The sequence below is a fragment of the Lepisma saccharinum genome, chromosome 11, assembly GCF_977018435.1.
Source record: "Lepisma saccharinum chromosome 11, izLepSacc3.1, whole genome shotgun sequence".
NCBI lineage: Eukaryota > Metazoa > Arthropoda > Insecta > Zygentoma > Lepismatidae > Lepisma > Lepisma saccharinum.
In genome coordinates, this window is record NC_139239.1 from 46,854,709 (window position 1) to 46,877,371 (window position 22,663).

General features: G+C 38.0%; 1 protein-coding gene across 1 annotated transcript in view; it reads left to right on the plus strand.

The window, feature by feature from the left end:
* Positions 1-22,663, plus strand: part of LOC145995229 (5'-nucleotidase-related protein-like) — a 70,396-nt gene that overhangs the window by 42,256 nt on the left and 5,477 nt on the right. The window contains exons 3-9 of the mRNA XM_083131793.1: positions 1,218-1,424; positions 2,568-2,667; positions 3,205-3,297; positions 6,305-6,478; positions 11,236-11,496; positions 12,644-12,772; positions 14,497-14,676. Of these exons, the coding sequence (XP_082987919.1) occupies positions 1,218-1,424; positions 2,568-2,667; positions 3,205-3,297; positions 6,305-6,478; positions 11,236-11,496; positions 12,644-12,772; positions 14,497-14,676 (1,144 nt within the window). The remainder of the gene's footprint in view (positions 1-1,217; positions 1,425-2,567; positions 2,668-3,204; positions 3,298-6,304; positions 6,479-11,235; positions 11,497-12,643; positions 12,773-14,496; positions 14,677-22,663) is intronic.

The window sequence follows — 22,663 nt, forward strand, 5'->3', positions numbered from 1 at the left end:
TTTATCTTGCATGGTCAAGCATCAATTGGTAAGCTTGCCTCAAGTGTTGCATGTAGTAACTAGTGCACTTGATTTAAGGTCGCTACAAGCTTATAGCATGCAGAAACAAGCTTGAAGCAAACTTAATGTGCTATCCTGATATGATCAAACAAGTTCAGTTTTTTCTTGTTTGTTTGATTAAAGGCAAGAAATATCAAATCTTGATTGCAAACAAAGTTTGTAAAGGCATCTCTACCAATGGAGTATTGAATTACTCATAGTAGTCAAGTGCACGAATAGTAATCTGACGATACTACGAGGCATATTCGTAAAGTAAGTATCGTTTGCAAATATTGCCGCTGTAGCGATGCAGTCGCGACCGTGTGAGTTCTCGCTGACGTCCTTCATCTGTTAGTTAGCCACAGCCACGTGTGGGAGCAGGTCATGCTTTTTCTTCGTAGTTTTCTGAAAGTTTGAAATGTTCAAGAAAATCAATCGGGCCGCCGACTGTGAAGTCCGGTCTGTGATTTGTTTTCTCAATGCAAGAATGATTTTCTTGCCTAGAGGACAGACCACCAACAAAGATGCCTGCTGTGACACATTAATCCGGCTGGGTCGTGCAATTCAAAACAAAAGATGTGGAATGCTTAGCGAAGGTATTGTGTTGCTTCACGACAATGCTTGTCCGCATACAGCCCAACAAACTCAAAATGTCATCACGTCATTCGGCTGGGAACAATTTGTTCATTCGCCAACAGCCCTGACTTGGCACCAAGTGACTACCACCTCTTTCTTCATCTGAAGAAGATGTTTCTTGCTGGTCAGCGTTTCGACGAGGATGACGACGTTGAAGCAGCAGTGCATGGATGGTTTTCATCACAGGCGGGAACATTCTATGATAATGGGATACAAAAACTAGTGCCACGCTACGACAAATGCTTGAACAATCATGGAAACTACGTAGAAAAGTAGTTTAGGGTCTGTAGAATGCAATGTAAATAAAAAAAGATACGAAACCATTTTACTTTATTTTTTACACCCTTTCAGTACTTACTTTCTGAATATGCCTCGTATTTTCTGCAAGAAGCTCTTTTACTTTTCATTAAGAACACTTCTATTTATTTTCTTCATGTGAGAAGTTCTCATAATTTTATCCATTTTAACCTTACATAAATGCATTCTTCATTATCCCATTTTCTGCAATTTGTTTCACACATTATTATTATCTTGTTTTTCAGGCTATTGGGCCAGAAGATCTGCATTATGGTAAAGATGCAGCCCAAGGTTATTTTGATGCATGGCAGGGAAAGGTTGTAGCAGCAAATATAGACAGTTTCTTACCATCCATCACAATTCAAGTCAATACTACAAGCTCTTTGATAAATGGAACATCTGACATGGCCAATGTCACCATTATTGGATTCTTTGGCAGAAATTCAACTGTGGTAATAATATAGTACTTGGTATAGTCACAGACACTTCCAGATTGTAACAACCTATTCAATGGAATCATTACAGCCCAGACCCAGTGGTATGGCATGAATTTTGAAAATGTTACTGGCCATCAGTACAACAATTTTGGTGGTTAGACATTATCATCTCTATTCCCCCAACCAAATGTCAGGATCCAATTTTTTTTTTGTTCATTTCATTCTCTCTCTCTCTTTTTTTTTAACAAGGCCCTCACTGATTTATCCACATACACCCCAAAGAACTACCACTCATCAGACAGCACAGAAATCAAAGGAAAAGTGGTTGAGCACAGTTCTTCATCCTTTTTTTTTTTAGTTGAGGTGGAAAGGGAAGAAGAAGAACCCCATCCTTATCTTTGTGATTAGCCAAAAGTAGTACAAATGTGAAGTAAAATACACCAATCTTAGGAACTCTGAATTCTTGTCTGCAATTTTAGTAAACAAAGTTCCATTAAAATTACCTCCTTCATTAGATTTCTATGACATATGCTGACAAGATTTTTTCGATTTCTTGATCACATTGGCACTACCCATCATATTAGCTGTCAGCTGCCACTGGGCTACAGATGCTAGTGACCTTTATTGAGGATATGTGCGAATTATATGCATTCACAAACATCGAAACCATAATGCAATTAAAAACAATAATAATTCCATATTAATTTATTTTGTTATTCACATGGAGTAGGACCACTTTTCGTGGAATGCCCCTAAATGGTTATTTGGCCATGATTGTCATCTGCAGGAGGATGAGCATACACATGGCAGTATTCAAAGAGTTGGTTGAGGGGAATTCCCCTCTGCTTTCTGCATTCTGTCCTTCTGGTTGCTAAGTGTTTGCACTTGGGGGGGGGGTTTATATATATATATATAAAATTTATATAATATCCAAATGCTTCAAGAGCCCCCCTCCTTTCACACACACTGGAAATATTTAAATTATCACACTGAGCATACAGTTTCCATTTTTGAGAAAACTGATATTATAAGGAAATTAACTGATATATACTCCACAAAATTTTCATGTTTGACGTGGAATTGCTCAAATCAGCACCAAATTGTATCGGTATAAGTTAAAACAGACTTTTTGTTTCTTTATTTTCCTCTCTTTTCTAGGATTCTTTCAATATGGCAATAGAGGATGAGGTGGAAAGTGTCACTAAGGAAGTAAAGAGTATTAAAGCTAAAAATCCAGCTAATTTCACAATAGCCATTGGTAGGTACTTAGAAGAAAACACATACTTCTAGTTGTGGAGACAATATGCAATATTTCATTCAAAGGTGATGTTATGAAAAATGAAGATTCAGCATTTTTGAAATACAGTATTGGCAAAATGCTTTGAATATCCATTGAACATTTCAAGCCAAAGTGAAATGAAATTGGTTACAATAAAGTGTTTCTAATTCCACTTGTTCAAAATATGAAATGAATAATGCAGTTCTATGGTTTGTAACATGTGTGTAGTATGTAGTACTGACACATTTTCTATCAATTTATACACGATGTAAGATGTAAATACTTTAATAACTAATTATGTTGAAATTTATATCATTCTGGTTCAAATAAAAACATTGTGTTTAGTATTTTGTGCATTAAGTTTAAAACTTATTTTGTGTAATCTAAAACAAACTCTGCAATTTCATTTCTTCCAATTGGAAGTTCAGAATTTTATTTTATTTCAAGTAATTGAAATAATTTCAAGAAGAGAAAACTTTTAAACACATATTGTCTAATGTTTTATTCTCTTTGCAGGAAGTGGGAGTTATGATTTATCAAATAACATTTCCAACATTGATGGAATTGATGTAGTTGTGATTAGTGGTGCTTCTTCTACTATTCCTAAAGGTAAGTGTACAATTGGGTAGCTGAATTGTATTCAACATAACTTAAAATACATCACCAGTATTTCTACCATACTTCATATTTCATTGTCAAAGTAAGACTCACTTAAATATTACATTTTGTATCTATCTTGCCACAGAAACCAGACTTCATCCGATTGGTGGATTATTGGGTAGCAAGGTGAATAATTACCCCTGATTAGATTCTTAAAATCTATCAATATCATCACATATTAACCTAAAGAGGGGGAAAAGCAATGTAAATTATATATAATTTATTTCTGATAGCTTTCCCTTTCAAAAATTATTCATTTCCGTGAAAGAAGCACTCTCACTGGTTTTGAAGGCTACAAAGAGAAAGTAATCATGCACTTTAAAATACAAAAATGGAAAAAAGTAAGCATATAAATATTTTAATAACTTCATTGGCTGATTGACTAAATTGTGTTATTTGACGTCGCTTTTCTGCCACTTTTGGCTAATCACGATGAGTGATGATTGATGAAATTGATGAAAGGACATTTACAAAGAACACCTATGCTCAGGCCGGTATTCGAACCCTGGAACTCTGGCATCATAGGGAGCTGTGCTAACCACTCCGTCACGGAGGTTGGTGTAATTTCTTGAATTTCTAGTTTAAATTTTAATTTATTTAATTACCTTCATCTTCAATATGTAAGCCTTTTCCCTTTGACAAATTCTGTTCAAATAGCAGAGATCAGGAAGACAGAAGCAAATGTAAAATGAGAATTAACATAGAATTGGTTCACAAATGTTATTCAGATTTCCCTGCTTCTCGCCAGCTTTCATATGTATTTTCCCTACTTCCCTTTTCAGTTCGTAATTTGTGAACCCAGAATTCCCATTCCTCAGAAATTTCCCTGTCGTAAACAACACAGCTCCTATGCAACAAAGCTCATCGGGGAAGAATAGCAGAAGAGGGCACCAGCCGAGGGAATGGCAAAGGCTCTGGGGTGGAGAGTGCGACTGGTGGACTTTCTCCAGAAGGAGGTTACCCTAGCCACGGAATTACCCCACCTGACAAGCAGTGTTTCCTTCCCCCCTCCCCTCCCTCCTCACAAAGGGATTTAAAGGGAGCCAGTGGAATTTCACCCTGCCGAGATTCAGCGGCAAATGGTTGCAAACATTCGCGTGCTGGAAGCAAGGAAATGTATGAATCAAAGATTGGTTCGGAAGCATATTGCAAAAAAATAAAAAACAACTTTTTAAAAAATTATAGCCAGGTCATCTTCGATTACGTAGATGGCCCAGAGTATACACTGCTGGTTATACACTAAGTCAGACCCTACTTTAAACTGTAGGTCCAGTCCTGATAAACCTGTCCTACCATAAAGTGAACTTACAAATAAAATATCTAAAATTGCCTTCACTGCAATGTTTTAAATTTAAACAAATCATCAATTAATATGAGTAAATGGCAATCACACTCCCCTTTGCAATCTGAAAAGATGGATCCTTCCCCTGACTATAAAATTAAGTGGTAATTCCTCCCCAAGATGTCTAAAATCAAGAAAATATCATCCATCAATTAAGGCAGAGTAAATGGCTATTGCTTCCATCTTGTTTTGCCTGCCAAATAATATCAAATATTGGATTTAAATATACTTTATGTGATCAGAAGTATCCGGACACCCACCTGAAAATGAAGTACAAGTTTGGGCCGCCCTCCATCGGAAACACTGGCAGTCAATATGGTGTTAGCCCACCATTAGCCTTAATGACAGCCTTCACTCTTGCAGGCATAGTTTCAACCTGATGGCGGAAGGTTATCAGCCCATTCCTCGTGGAGCACCAAAATGAGAAGAGGTATCAATGTGGGTCAGTGTCTAGCACAAAGTCGGTGTTCCAAAACATCCCAGAGATATTCTATGGGATTCAAATCAGGACTCTGTGCAGGTCAGTTCATTGGTGGGACGTTGTTGTCATCAAACCACTCTCCCACAAGCCCTGCAGTATGGACAGATGATCGGCAGTGTTAAAAGAGACAATGGTCATTCCCAAACTGGTCTTCGATGGTAGGCAGCATGAAAGTGGTTAAAATGTCAACGTAAGCTTGTGCCATGACATTGCCACGTAAAGCAACAAGGAGGCCAAGCCCCATCCAGGAGAAACATGACCACACTGTAACCCTGCCATCCCCGAATTTCACTGTCGGCACTCTACAGGCTGGTAGATGTCGTTCACCAGGTATTCAATTCACCACACCCACACCCTACCATCGAATCGGCACATTGTGTACCATGATTCATCATTCCACACAATGGTTTTCGACTGTTATATGGTCCAGTTTCAACGCTCCTTTCACCACGCAAGGCAGCATTTGGCATTTGTCTGTGTGATGCTTGGCTCATAGGCAGCTCGACCATGGAAACCAAGATGCCGCACCTCAACAGTCATGGTGCTTGGAGTAGATCCTGATGCAGTTTGGAATTCCTGTGTGATGGTGAAGATAGTGATTGACGATTATGCTGTACGACCCTCTTCAACACTCGACGGTGTCTGGAGGTCAACATGGGAGGTCAGCCTGCATGCTTTTAGGTTGTACACATTCCTTCATGTTTCCACTTCACTATCACATTGGAAACAGTGGACCTAGGAATGTTCAGGAGGGTGGAAATCTCAAGCACAGATTTCTTACACAAGTGCCACCCAACCACCTGACCATGTTGAAAGTCCGTGAGTTCCTCAGACCATCCCATACTACTGTCTCGCATTGTCTGCAGACTACTCAGATCACTGACCATGTGTTCCATGTGGTAGATGGCAGTACTGTGTCACCCTCTGCGATAAACACACGTTTCACAGTGTGTCCGGATACTTTTGATCACATAGAATATATTACAAGCTTTAACACTGGCTTACTGTCCAAAACATAAATCATCATTCACACAGACAAACTAAACAATTGGAATATGTGTGGTTACCAATTTTATTGTTCATTCTAATAAAATGTATTTTGCCTGACTAACACCTTAATTTTGTTTACACAGATCAACAGGGGAAAAACGAAACCTGCTATTCAAACAAGAAAGGCAAGAATATGACCATTTGCATTTTGGATTTCAGCAATAAACATGTGGGACAAATCACAGTATCATCTGAGAACCAGACCTTCCAGGTCCAAGCAGCATCAGTAAAGGTGTTAACAAGTGATACAACAGAAGGTATGGTTTTATATATATGAATGATTTCATTGTCTTATGTGAAAATAGTTAAAAGATCTTCCTAAAGAAATCACACATTTTTGAATGAGAGCGAGGGGAAGGAGGAGGGAGGGAGAGAGAGAGAGAGAGAGAGAGAGAGAGATTATTAACTATATTTGTTCTAACTCCACATTTTGAGCAGTGGCATGCCCAAGGGGGTGGGGGTCATACCCCCCTTTCATGTCCCAGTATTCCTAAAAGAATGAATGTCAAAGGCACAAAGAGATGACAAAATAATGGCTGGCTACTAAAAAAAAAGTATACCGCGTGAGGCACCTGAAAGTACCACCTGAAATAGCGAAGAAACCAGAAACAGTAGCGATGTGAGGTTTGCGGGAAACAATAATATCAAATGGGGCTCGTAAATCGGAGGTATGGGGTGGGTCGAAAAATATCGACAAATGGGGCATCTGGAGCAAAGTCATATTTTTTTAAATGGAACGATATACAATCACATGCATAATATAAAAGAGAACACGCAGAGAAACACAACGCCGTTGGTCTCATGCATCTACTGCACATAGGAACGAAGATATGGCCATGTGATAATATGTAAACAAACTAACAAGTGGCCCACTTGACCGTCAGTACCACGGCATGTACAAGTATGAGATGTCGGAAGCCATTGGACAAGATGAAGACAGAACGTGTTAAAGGAAGAAAAAATACAGTAGACATCGTCAGCACCATGTATTTGACAGTGTTACAGCATAATGAAAATGACCATGACAGTATGTCGAAGAACCACTGCGTAAGAAGCGAAAACCTGTCAAAGTGTGTGTTCAAAGTGGTGGCCGTCAGCTGCGATACAGGCAACGAGGTGCCCACGCAATGATCGTTGCACAGAATGTAGCATCTCGTAGGGAATGTCCCTACAGGCCGCAGTAATGCGGTGTTGCATATCCTCTGGAGTTGTTGGCACATCACGGTAGACAATGTCCTTCAGCTTTCCCCACAGGAAAAAGTCTAACGGTGTCTGGGGAACGAGCCGGCCATTTGACAGGCCCTCCATGTCCAATCCAACGATTTGGAAATGTATTTTCCACACATGCTGTAGCACGTCTTGCACTGTGAGCTGGGCACCCGTCATGTTGGTACCACATGTCCCTCCTTGTCTGAAGTGGTATGTCCTCCAATAGTACAGGCAGTTCATGTTGTAAAAACTGTATGTATCGGTCAGCATTCAGTGTCCCTTGTATAAAAAAAGGGCCAAAGAGATGTTCACCCACTATACCGCACCACACGTTCACACTCCATGCACGCTGGCATTCCACTTGGCGAAGCCAATGTGGATTTGTCACCGACCAGTAGTGCATGTTCCTTAGGTTGCCATTTCCATGATTGGTAAAAGTTGCCTCGTCAGTGAAGAGGATACATGACAAATCGGGTGTGTCGTGTCGTAACAACCATGTGCAAAACCGAACACGGTCCACAAAATCATTCCCGTGAAGTTCCTGATGGAGGGAGATATGATATGGGTAAAACTTGTGTGTGTGCAGAATTCGCAATACACTTCGCTGACTCATCCCAGCATCCCTGGCAATTTCACGGGAGCTAACGTGCGGATTCACAGCAACAGCGGCGAGAACATTTGTTGCACCTGCCTCACCTGTAGTTGGCTTGTTCCGCACACGTGCTCGTGGTGTTACATTTCCGGTGTCTCTTAATTTAATAAATAACTTACCAAACAGACGTCGAGATGGCTGTCGTCTGTCCGGATATCTCTCTGCGTACACACGGTAGGCTTCTGAGGCATTCTTTCGGCATTCCCCATAAATCAGGATCATGTCCGCTTTTTCTATGTTTGTGAACACCATAATCTTCGCTCTTACCACTACGATGGTTGCTATGAACTAACACAATCTCGTGGAACTGCTATCAAAACTTGCTCTGCGTAAAGGCAGTTCTGTCAGGCACCTGAGAAGTCTTACATGCCGTGGTACTGACGGTCAAGTGGGCCACTTGTTAGTTTGTTTACATATTTTCACATGGCCATATCTTCGTTCCTATGTGCAGTAGATGCACGAGACCAACGGCGTTGTGTTTCTCTGCGTGTGCTCTTTTATATTATGCATGTTATTGTATATCTTTCCATTTAAAAAAATATGACTTTGCTCCAGATGCCCCATTTGTAGATATTTTTCGACCCACCCCATACCTCTGATTTACGAGCCCCGCAAACCTCACATCGCTACTGTTTCTGGTTTCTTCGCTATTTCAGGTGGTACTTTTAGGTGCCTCACGTGGTATATACCTCTCTTTTCAAAATTTCTGGGCATGCCACTGGCTTTGAGAGAGCACCTCTTCTCTCATCTTTAGGTGAATAAGTTTCTTTTTGCCAGTGCTGAGGGCCGATTTTATGACAGACTTCCACTAACCAACTACTCCACAGTCCCTCCCCCAGAATTCTGTGAACAAAAGATACTCATTGACCACACATTGTATTTCCATAAATAATTTGAGAAAAAAATGAAAATAAAACTCTAAATGTACATAACAATTTTATTTATAATTTTTATTATAATTAGTGCTGCTAACTGATATGTACATTGAGATATTTAGAAAATAAATTTTATTAACTGAACACTGATTAAAAACAACAGTAATAATTATTAACATTATAGGTATTTAAATGTGACTATCCTTAGACTATTGGAAGTTGAATCCCTCCCATTATTTCCCTATATATACATGTGGCCATGTTCAGAGGAATAGTAAAGCTAGATAAACTTTCTAATTATTTATTGTATTTAGTGCTTATAAATTCTTTATTTCTGTATATCCATGGGTGTGGAAAACGTCATACAATACTAAATATTACAAATGGAGTAGGATTACAATGAAAAGAACAAAATGCAAACACAAAAATACAAATAAATCATATGGGTTAAACAATTATAAGTGTCACATACTAAACTTGTAAAAGAGAAATATAGGAGACATACAATATCAAAATAATTTAAATGCTTCAATTTACTAATCCAGTTTAACTATTTAAATTCATTTGAGATTATATAGAGATATATCTGTTAAATACTGTTTAATTGCTTTCAGTTTCTTGTGAGTTTCTGTAATTTGTTTGATGTGTGTGGGAAGTTTGTTATGGTATTTTATTCCTGCAACATGAGGTGATTTGTCTGAAAGAGCAAGTTTGTGTGCTTGCATGTGGAAGTTCTCTTTTTGACGTGTGTTGTGCTGATTTTCAAATAATGTGGTATTTTCATTACGCTTATTGTTCTTTTTTGCCTTTTTGCTCATTTATGATATTTCAAATTGCCTTGATGTGTTACTATTATTTCTGATATTCTCTTTGAGGTGTTTGGATTGTTCATATTTTATTAGTTTTTTATATTAATTTTCTTTATTCTATATGACTCACAAAGTTTGTTTTCCTTAGTTATGCTTATTTTATCATAAATATCTTTGAGCTCGTTCTTTTTGTGTATTATTTCATTTGTGACCCAAGTTTTTGTTTTCTTTTTGTTTGGTTGAACATGCTGTATTTTTAAGGAGTATGCAAGGTTTATGAAGTAAGTTAGCATGGTCATAAACTTCTCCCATATGTTTTCGGTTTCATTTTCTTGAAATACTAGAGCCCAATTTGCTTTACCTAACAGGTGTAACAAATAGTTTATGTTGTTTTCCCCCATGTTTCGGCTTTCTATTTGTATAGGTTTTTTTGTTTTGTAATGTGGTTTGATTACACTAACTTCAACAATTTGTGCTGTGTGATCAGATATTAAGTTGTGTATCACTTCTGCCTGTATTGTGTCAGAGGGGAGATTGGTGATAACATGATCTATTAGACTTTCGGAGTTACATGTTATTCTAGTTGGATCTGTGATTATCTGTGAGAGTCCACAGGGTCTAAGAAGATCAATGTATTCTGTATTTTTATTATTGCTTTTGAGGAGGTCAATGTTAATATCTCCCAGGATAATGATTTTACAATTAGATTTTGTTAATTTTGTTAACATGATTTCTAGCTTTTGATAAAAGCGTCGTTAAGTCAGTATTTGGAGAACGGTATAGGGTTATCATCTTCACAGATAAATTTCCCATATCAATTTCCATACCTGTTACTTCAAAGACCTTTTCGGTGCATAGTGATTCTAACCAGTGTATTTGTTTCCATCCAATTAGTTTTTCTTTAATGAATATGCCTATACCACCACTTTTGAACTCTTTTCTTGTTAAGAATGAGATCAATTTGTACTCTTTTAACCTACAGAATTCTGTTTGTTCTTCATTGAGTCCATATTCAGTTACAGTAAAAACATCTGGTTGTAATTCCTCTAGAGATATTATTATCTGATCTAATTTGTTGGTAATGGATTGAACATTGTTATGCATAGTTTTTAAGGAAGTGTTATTTTTGCTCATTTTTTAACTCTCACTTGCCATAAAAAAGAGTCCCTTAGTTTGATTGGTTTTCTTATATTCCTTTTCAAAGGCCTGTCTGTGGTGCTGACACTAATTTTTTTCTTCACCTTCTACCTTATCATCATTTTTGTTTGGAGTTACGAGGTTAGTATTATACTGCACTTCACACACTTCACTTTCCGGTTTTTCCTTAAGAGAGTGAACTGATTTATAATCACTGGTTGGGCAAGGCAATTCTGTAGACAGTTTCTAATTCCATGTTCCCATTTCTAATATTAAACTTTTACATTATTTTTAATCCACCATTTATGTATTATAATTAATTTTCTCTTTAGACAATTCAACCAAACAGCTTATTGATGAATGGAATGATGCAATTACTAAAGAAAAAGAAAGCAACAGAAAATCGCATTTCAAAATGGACAAGGAACAATGCACCAAAGAAGAATGCCTCTTGGGTAATCTGATTACAGACTCTGTGATCCTAGCTGCACAGGGATTTTCTGGCAGCCAAGGCTGGAATTATTTTACAAAAATGGCGATTCTACCATCTGGTGTAATCAATGGGGGACTGAATCCAAATCCAAAGGATAATAGTAAGTATGAAAGCCTCATAAATTTAAAAAAAAAAATGCTATTGATTTGGGAATATCTGCAAAAGACCATCTTCATATCGTGAAATATGATACATTAAACAAAAAAGTATAATCAGAGAAACATATACGTCAGCTGCTTATCTTCTACAACCAACCTTCAAGTTTCACTTTGAAATATTCAGTGAGAATGGTGCCAGAATATAAATTAAGATTGAAATGGAAAGAGAACTTTCGATATGCAGACTGTCGAAATTCATGGTGCTATTGACAGGGTAGCCACAGGCAGTCACCAGAGCTGGGGAGTAATATGATGCAAGTAACATTCAACTTTTTTGGGTACTTTTTGTACTTTTCCATCAGTAACGTGTTACCAAAATTCCATTAGTAATTGTAATGGTACCTCATTATTTAGCATTACTTTTCCTGGAGGATTTATTTGCCAGGACAAAACATGCCATGTTGTGTTGTTCTAAATTTATGAATGTAAAATTAATTAGATAAGCAGACCTTATTGTGTGACAAATTAAAAGTAACAATGACAGTATCTTGTTGGAGAAGACATAACTGAAATGTATTAATACTTTTAGTAATTTATACCCAGCTCTGTCAATTACTAAGTCTGAAAAGGGGCTTGAGGAGGGTATATTCTCCCTTGGTCGCCCCAGTGGCTCATATTTTAACATTTAACACTGTTTTACAATATTACATCATGATATATGGTATTCGTGGCCACGGTGGCTCAGTCGGTAATGCATCTGACTACCATGCTAAAGGTCCCGGGTTCGATCCCCGGCCGGTTCAAATCCGGGAACTTTTCTAACGTTGGAAGCGGCCCCGGCGCCCACCCAGCGTCGAAAAACATGGGTACCTGGGGAAACCTGGGGGTAAAGACGGTCAGAGGCGTGATGCTGATCACATCACCCCACTCACGACCGGATCAAGAAAGTGTGGGGCGTTACCCCCACACCCCCTATTCGCCTTCATGGCGTGGTGCTAAGCACAGGGGAACACTTTACTTTTTTACTTTTGATATATGGTATTCCATTTTGATTTATTCACCCTTCAGGCTTCTTTACCTTTCCTTTATCACATATATATGAGGCTTATGAGTGAACTTATGCAGTTTCTAATCCGAGCTTTCTTGCAGATATACCTATCGACCAAATTTTCAACATGCTTACTGAAGATTATTATGTGTATAATGTTTCAATAAATGGTACCCAGTTGAAGAAATTGTTGGAGGAAAGTGTAAGCAATGACTTCATGCAAGTGTTTGGTGAGCTCCTGTTATTTACTTTTTGTAGAAAGATTTGCATTTGGAATTGTTGTTACTTTTATATGACACTTAAAAGTATTTTTCAATAGACCAAAGTTGGTGGGCTCATACCAAGGGTTACCAGACGTCCGGTTTTACCTGGACATATCCTACATTTTAGCCTTATGTCTAGTGTCCGGGAGTAATTTGAAAAATATCATAAATGTCCTACATTTTGAGCGTCACATAATATTAACTAGGAAAATACGTAACAGAAAAATCATGCAAGTTAAAGGTCTGTGGACTTCGCTTCCAAACTCATACTGAAATTTATTTTGATTCAGTCATTGCACAAAAAGAAAACAGTTTGCCTTGCTATAAAACAAATGGGAAAATGGAAGCAATTAATGAACAAAATTTTTGGACCACTTTCTGATAAAGTCACTGTTCAATGCCTGAGCAGAATTTCTTGCCTTAGGGTTTATACTGAAGGAACAAGGTGTTGCCCCTTCTTATTCAATATTCAATATAATTTGATTGTAAAGCAGGGGTATAGAGAACAAAGTTATTCAGGGTGTCTGCCAGTCAAGAAAGTCAGGGAAGTCAAGAAAAAGTAAAAAAATCAACAAGTAGGTCAAGAACTCAATAAAAAGGCAATAAATTATTCTTGTGGTCAAGAATTTTTGCTATTGATTGGTTGATTTAGTTTATTTTAGTTCACTTTTTTCTGTCCATTTTGCTAATTGCGAAGATGAGGATGAATGGTGGTAAGATAAGATGGATGAAGGCATAGTCACAAACATATAGGGACAACTGACACAAGCCCGACGACGCCAAAGCCTTACTTGTATGCCAAACACAGTTCAGGATGCATTAATACGAGATAGCAGATCAAATTCTCTCCTTAAATTCAGCTTCAGTTTTCATCTTAACTGGCCCTTTGGTAGGGATTTTCATTAAATAAATATTTATTTTCTTAATTACTAACTTCCAACTTTACCTAAGTAGGGGTCTAGAAAAGCCCAGAAAAAGTCAAGATTTCTGGATGTATTATTTTGGTAGACACCCTGTTATTGAACTAAGACTAACCAAGATGAAACTTCTGGAACCATTTTAAATTACAGTAATCACTGATTATTTGTTTGAAATTTTGAAATTTTGTATTTAAAAATTCATTAAGAATTCATTTTTTTAAAACTGAAAAGTGTCATTTTTCAACTACTTTCTAACGTGTTCTATAGAAATATGTATTATTTATTGAGAATGTGTTTTGTTCTACATTTTGACTTAATGTCCTACATTTTGGGACAGCATGTCCTACATTTCCCTTACAGTGATCTGGTACCCCTAATCATAACATATAAAAGTATAACACAAATGTATGACATTTTTAAATATGGTAATGAAGTTATGCCTTCATCTTGAATTTTGTATATTTAAAAAAAAGGTGGGGGCAATGTTTATTGTCTTAGTGTAATCATTCTTCTTTCTATCTATTTTATTACTGCAATTGCTTTCTACCTGCTGTGTTATTTGCAACAATGAGAATGAATGATAACTCATGAAATGAATTGCAATAATGTGATGGAACCTCTGGCTATGAAGCACATTACACTAACTACCCTGCCATGGAAGTTTGAAATTATTTTTTCTGAATCGGAGAAATATAATTTATTAAAAATTATTCTTCTGTACCAAAAATCTTTGCCATTTTGTTTGTATAATAAATTTTCTTATAATTTCAGGAATGAAGGTAGAATATGAACCAAAGAACTCTAACTTGACAATACTCAACCTCAACGTGACTTGTCAAGCTTGTCCAACTCCCACACTGGAACGAGTGGGAGACAAAAACATATATTTTGTGGCTGTTCCATCTTCTCTTGCACATGGAAAACTTAAAACATTGAATAGTACCTTTTTGGGTAAGTAGCATAAAAAGGACATAAAATTACTGAAGTATTTAATTTGTCACGAGATCTCTAGATTAATTTAGAACAGTCATTTGTGAGTGTATGGTGATATTCCCAGTTCTTTCAAAATAAAGTATTCAAATAAATTTGGCATTTTCCAATGCAGGGCTCCTAGGGATTGCCCTCCACCCCAATACACCCAACCATTCCCGACAAGAAGGTTTAGGGTGACCAGATATCCTCTTTTAGCTGGACATGTCCTCCTTTTTAGGTGTCTGTCCGGCATCCGGGTGGATTTTTCAGAAATCGGTAAATGTCCTCCTTTTTTGGAAAGAGTATAGCATTGACCATAGCAAATGTGCTGCATAGAGAATGCTTCCACACATAATGATCATCATTTAAGGCATATCACTTGGGATGTGTTCAGTATTCGAGCAATGCTCACCTAGCATCTGGGAGCTGAATACGATCACTTTACCCGATTGAGTCATTTGTAGGGTGTGGATTTATAGGCACTAAACCTCTGAAATAGGCAGTCAAATAGGCACCAAAATGATGAAAATAGGCACTTACAAAGGCACTAAAACTAAGAAAAGCCACGAAAATAGGCACTGAAAAGACACCCTGTTGAAAGAGTGCTAGAAATGTTTGTGGCAATAAAACCATATTTCTCTACCCAATCTAAACTACCTAAAATTTTAATTCGGTTTTTGGAAATATGTTAAAGCGAATCTTACTTGTTGCATTTGCATTCAGTTGTGGTGATATTTCATTCTAATATCCAAGAATTAGAAAAGGAGTAAAATTCTGTACTTCAAATTGTAGATATTCTTTGCCATTTGTTAAATAACAGATTAGGAGATTGCTTTCTTTGCTTAAAGATAAGACGAAGTTATTGAAAGAGATCATCTGAAAAGTACCTGTGAGCAAAATGTTGGAATGTTAATATTGATTAAATTATGACCCCGATAGCATGTAAGTTAACTGCAAGTTAAATCGAATGTCGATTTAACTTGCAGTTAACTTACATGCTATTTGGGGAATAATGGCAAATGTGTTGCCATATTTTGCAGTGTCCTCTTTTTCATGACCTTGTCCTCCTTTTTCGCCATGCTCTGTCCTCTTTTTTCAATATATGTGTCTGGTCACCCTAAGAAGGTTAGATTTCCCCTCCATAAAAAAAGAATGGTCACATTTGTAACACGAATATTTCCTAAATGCAAACTTGTTTATGAAATAAGTACATTTTTCACTTTTAAATGTTTCATGTACAATCACTGACATTATTGTGCTATGTGAAACTGTCAGAATATAACTAACTTAAGATGAATAAATACTTGAAAAATATTTCATGTAATTAATTCCTAAAAATGAGTAAAATGTATAAAATTTATGGAAGGCTCCTCATTTTGTCTTTCATTAAATGCTTGCACAAGAAGATGGAGTTGATGAACTGTTTTCATCTGTACTCGTAATATATATTTACATTCATATTTCATATACAGGGTGTTTCGTAAGTTTGTTTACAATGCTTGGGAGGTGATTGTACGAGTGAAAATAAGGTGGAAAGTTCATGTAACGAAATTCCGGAAATGGCTTTGGCCGAGTTATTGACGTTTGAAAACGTGGGAAAATGATTTTCCGAAGTGAATAATGGCAAAACGGGTGGAGAGAAGTCGTCGGTGTTGGGCGGTCCACTAAGAAATTGGGTACGCTCTTGTCAAAAAAAATCATGCGGCAATGTCGGTGCAAGGGATTCCCCAAAGGACGCGAACGAAGATGTTGACGAGAGTGGGGTGGATGTGCGTTCTGTGTGAGCTGGTATCGACGAAAATTGGCATGTGTTGAATGGCACCAAAAAACAAAGAAAATTTCCTGAGCGAAGGGCACCATGACGTAAAAACAAAAAAAATGAACTGTCATAGGTTGCATACCCTGAATGGCAGATGGGTGTCCGTGTGATCTGACGTTAAGTACCACATTTCCCGCTAGGGGCGCCAACAGTGTAGGTTTCCTTATGAAGGAGCGCACGTGTCTGTGCCATTCGTGCTTCAGGTGCTGTGCCAGCAGCAGGTTGTTAAACATTCACTTTTGAATGGAAAGACGTGAGGTTCTTGGATAGTAGTGTTGGGCAAACATTTGACCTAGCAGTGTTACATGTTAATTCTTAGCCACAGCCCATCGTGTTCTGTGAAGTGTACTAGTGTTAACGGCCATAAACACTTGTAGCCCAGTATAGTGGATGGCTGCATACACGTCCGAAGAGCTGGCGGACATGTATCTGATTTATGGGGAGGCTGGAGGTAATAGCCGTGCTGCAAGGCATCTGTATGGGGCACGTTTTCCAAGTAGGGTGTTACCATCGCACATCTTATTTCAAACTGTAGACACTCGACTTCGGGAAACAGGATCAGTGTTGCCACCTCGTCGAGAAGTTGGACGACCGCGAAGTGTGCGAACACGACGGTTTGTGGAAGAAGTGCTAACTGCAGTGATGGATCATCCAGGCACCAGTGCACGCGCACTAGCCCACGAATGAAACACCTCCCATGTGAATGTGTGGCACCCGTACAAATGGAAGAAAGTGCAAGACTTTTTACCTCGGCTTTGGCCCACGTGAGGACTTTTGCCAATGGATTGTTCATCAAATTGAAACTATCCTCAATTTTCAGAATACGGTATTATGGACTGATGAGGCTATCTTCACGAAAACTGGTGTGTTCAATAGTAAAAACAGTCATGTGTGGGAACATGAAAATCTACATGCACTGCTAGTGGCACATCATCAGCACAGATTTGCAGTGAATGTGTGGTGCGGGATACTGCATGACCATTTGATTGGACCGTACATTCTCCCTGTTCGCCTATGTGGACCCACTTATCAAGCATTTCTCAGTGAGGTTTTGCCTGAACTACTAGAGGACGTGCCCTTGGCACTGAGACAAAGACTGTGGTTTCAACATGACGGTGCACCCCACATTTCGATCGGAATGTGCGCCATTTCCTCAATACCGTATTCCACAACCAGTGCATTGGCAGGGGAGGGCCTGTGCCATGGCCACCGCGATCGCCTGATATTACGCCCCTGGATTTCTTCCCCTGGGGAGAGATGAAACGCCTCATTTACGAAACACCTGTTGTGTTAGCCGAGGACCTCGTTGCCCGTATCAATGTAGCTGCAGCATCGATAGCAGAAACGCCAGGGTTGTTGGGTCGCACTAGACAATCCTTGATTTGCCGTTGTCACATCTGCTTGGAAGTACATGGTGGACACTTTGAAAACCGTCTGTGATGAGGTTCCCTTCACATCTCCATTAAGCATACTGTGTGCCCTTCAGGGTATGCAACCAATGACAGTTCATTTTTGTTTTTGTTTTTACGTCATGGTGCCCTTTGCTCACTAAATTTTCTTTTTTTAATTGGTGCCATTCAACACATGCCATTTTTCGTCGATACCAGCTCATGCAGAACGCACACCCACCCCACTCCCGTCAACATCTTCGTTCGCATCCTTTGGGGAATCCCTTGCGTCAACATTGCACAACATTGCCTCGTGATTTTTTGACAAGAGCGTACCCAATTTCTTAGTGGACCGCCAAACACCGACGACTTCTCTCTAGTGTTGCCCACGAGACGAGACGAGACGAGACTTTGGTCTGTCCCGTCCCGTCTCGTGAAAATGCTGTCTCGTCTCGTGTCTCGTCTCGAAAATATTCGTTTGTCCCGTCTCGTGTCCCGTCTCGAAAGGTTCTGTCCCGTCTCGTCTCGTCCCATCTCGTTTTGTCTCGTCTCGTCTCGTAAAAGTGATCCGGGATATCATGCCAACAAAAGTCAAAAGTAGCAGAAACACGAAATATTTTTCCGGAAAGTGGGATAAAGCTCCAAATATTTTACCCATTGCGTGGTGAGAATAAATAAGGTTCGTTAATCATGAGGACATTAATATTAAAAATGCAGTTTCTTGGTTACTGATTGCTAGGTATCTTATGAAATCTACCTTGTGGTTTTTCTGGCTTCCATACAAGAGTGCTCTTTTCATTACTGCTATACCTTCTGGAAGTTTTGAAATGTTTTCCACTAGACCTATCTTTCTCAATGTCGAACTTCCGTGCACTATGAAAATGTACATTTCTTCTTTAAATTCTAAGTTTGGCGCTCGGGAGCAACAAAAAAGTTTTTAAATGTGTAGTACGAACACAAAAAACTATTTAAAATTTCAATACTTAGTATATTACAAATAGAAAGCATTTATTGTTTTTAATATTCTTAAACATCTTCTATGACATAAGTTTCAAAAAGTGTTTCTATGTGATATTGTGCTGTTTCTTATGCTCAGCTTATGACGCACATACTTCTTTGTTTTCTCTTTAGCCTCTAAGTCAGATACCACCACCGCTTGATCTAATTTATCCTTCGGCAGGCACGTATGTAGAAATATATGTCGGGGGAGGGTGTCCGAGCCAAGTGTTTCAGAAAAAATGATAATAATAACATTAACGACAACAATTAAGCAAATGTTTAAATTAATACATTAATATAATTCATAGGTCTATTCACTTGAATATGTAAATTTATCAATTCTATTATTGTTATTACATGAAATGTTACAAAGATTGTAGAAGAATAGTAATATAACAGCACGAATATTAGCTAATATCTAGCTTACGTGTAGTTAAGATCGCCAAAATTTGCATAAAAACAACTGTCCTGGCAAGAAGTTTAATGTCAAAAAAGGTGATGAATTGAATATTTGCTAAATAACAAAAAAGGATGTTAAGTCCACTTGACGAAAAATAAAATTCCTGATTAATATTTTATTCTCATTATTATAAGTAGTAGTGTACATAAATCTTCATTAATACTGTCATTCAAAGCCGTACGATCGCAATAAAATCCTTGTTCGGCATAAAAAAGTAACCCTCGATTATGCTAAAGAAATATATTTTTGTTTAGCTAGAGCAAGGCCCCAGGAGGATGCAAGAAGCCGTTCCTGCAAAAGTGTATGTTGTACGAAGCGAAGAAACGTGACAAAACCACCACGTATGGAAGGCAAACCTGCATATATTTTATATCGCACATTTACAGAGCCGTGCCTCCTGAAGTTATAAAAATCCCAACTTCAATGATTCTTTTAGACATGCTATAGTTGAAAAAAATATGTTTAGATGCACCAAAAGTACATCATTATCAGATTATACATATAACGTGTTATTGGAATCAACATATTTGTGCAAATTGGGTGCCTCCCCGATTACGTAGTAATAACGTCGAGGTCTTGTAATCAAGGGTCCCCGCGTTCGATACCCAATGGAGGCACAAAGTGGATCGGATCGCACTTTAAACTGTAGGTCGGTTCGCGATTTAGCCTATTTGTGAATCAAGTGGATTAAAACCCAATATCAACCTTAAGAATATTAGAACCCACTAATTCACCCGCAGCTAAGTCAAATTTCACATATCCCTCTTCATCCTCGTTCATAGACTTCCTGCAATCATCTTGTGCATGTGGGTTGCATCCCACCAGGTGCGAGAAATGTGTAGAGTTATTCTTTCCCTGTACTGCGTTATTTCTTTTCATAAGAGTAAGGCTAAATTCTCGTTTTATCTGAACTTTTAAAAAATGTGCAAAATACGCCTCTATCTTTAAACAACCACCCTTTCTCATGTATGTGTAAAATAATCCCACTCTGTCTCAGAAAACCTCTTCCTACGATCAAATGAAGGAAACGACTCTCAAGTCTCAACAATTACAATTTTTTGCTTAAATTTCCTATAATTTATACAAACAGTAGCACACATCACGTCCTTTGGTGCAACACTGTCAACAGCTAATGTTACTTTCCTCGTCCTAATAAATTTACTTCCAACCAGTGACGGCGCCAGGGAAATGTGACTGGATGGTGGGGGGGGGGGGGCGGAAGGCTGTCAACAAAATATTGTAAGGGGGCAGTCACATTAAAACGCCCGAAAACACTACACATATATACACATATTTTATATAATAATACTTATAATAATAATAAAAATAATTATTATTATAATTATTATTATATTCATGTATGGTGTTTTGTGTTTGTCTTTTATTTAGAGTTGACGTTTACTGCCTAAATTTACTTCTTGATTACGAGTTTATCTCCACATGATTCGTTTTAATAAATACATTAATTCTTATTTATTGATAAGTTGCGTTGTCTCTAGTGGCCTATTTCAGTATTGGAAGACATTCATAATTTTATAATTCATCGTCTTTCTTGAGATGAAACTACTGATATAAATATTTTAGTTATAAGATAATAATATAAATGACGAAAAAATGCTTCGAAGAGTTTAATTTTCTTGCAATTTAAACGTGACGTTGGAAGAAATGAATCTTCTTAAGTATTAGAAACAATGTGAGGCACTTCTCCTGTAGGAGAATTCTGCTCTATGTGCTTTGGAGAACACATTGCCCACCTTTGGTACGTCCAGGACTTGACATTTCTTCTCAATGGCAAGAACAGCCAAATGAGGCAGTTTGCATCCAGCATCCTGTTTCGAGCAAGCCTTTTCAAAGATTTTAAGGACAATCATCTTCGTAATGCTGAAGAGTTTTGGGCAAAATTTGTGTTTCACCTTTCAGGGAAATGTTATCACAGGATAAAAAAATCAGACAAAGGTTACAGTTATCTCATAATTCAAGAAATATTCTGACCCTGACATTACTTACTCTTACTCTACCACTCCAACGTATGTCTGTGCTACACAATTACAGGCACCTATGGGGTTCATGGGAAGAAATTCTTCGATTTTGATATGTACGAGAAAGGGCGAACCTGCATTCAATGATTGAAGAGTGGCAAATCCTAATAAGCATTCTTTTACCTGCCCGCGATATGTTTTGAATCGAATTTTAAGTGTAATTTGCATTTTAAGGTTCACGTTCAATATATTTCCAAATAATATCCCCTCATTAACTTCAAGAGTATCGAAGAAATTCCCTTTGTTACGATTTCCTCAGACTCATCATCTCGAAATTCAATTCCCTGAATAGTAAGAAACCGCGATGAATCCACAAAAACTGACATGGAGTGACGGGTTTTCTTCGATCACCTTTAGTCCTGGATTCGATACCCAGTGGAGGCACTTTAAACTATAAGTCCAATCCCGATTGGCTTTTCTGAACATAAAGTGAACTTAAAACATCAAATCAACCAACCAACCAAATCTTGAATCAACTTTGAATGTCTTTTAATAATTTGCGTTGTCACTAACGACCACGATTAGAATAATTTGCCCGTACTACAGATGATGTCTTGTGGTCCTGAAAATATTCGTGATGTTTTAAAACCATCCACATTCAACACTTTTTCCCAGTTCTTAAGACTGGTCAAAACTTAGGTTAATCTCGACTATTGCAGGACATAAATGAATGAGAAATCACCTATGGCCAGGTCGGCGCTCGAATCTTGAACGAAAGTCACATACACATAGCTATATATATACTAAACAAATTAATATTTGTTAATCAAGTTGGTATAAGCAGGAAAGTGATATCATGCAGAATACACCACTTTGAAAAGGTGAAAATCGTCATACTTTTATAAATGAACTCTCTTATTATTCGATATTTAATTAACTTCAGTTGGAGGGCCCGGGGGGGAGGGTGGCGAAGTGTCTGACATGGGGTGTCCCCCTGCCTCCTCTGGCGTCGTCACTGCTTCCAACCCTCTAATAACTTCGCTGCTGATAGCCTCACCTTTGAAATGGAAGCTTGTGCCGTTTTCCTTTTCAGCTTTTCCTGCAAAACTTCCTGTCAGCAAGCAAAGCAAATTACAGAATTTTTATTGCCCCTCCCTTGCATCAACCTTCATTCCTACTTTATGCCTGGATTTATGGCACTTACCCGCTACTGCAGGTCAACCTCGCCCCTATGTTTGGTGTTTAACCCCTGAAGCAACGATGTCCATTGTTCAAAGCGAAACCTCTGTCAGTGAGGAACGGCGAGAAATAGTCTTGGAAT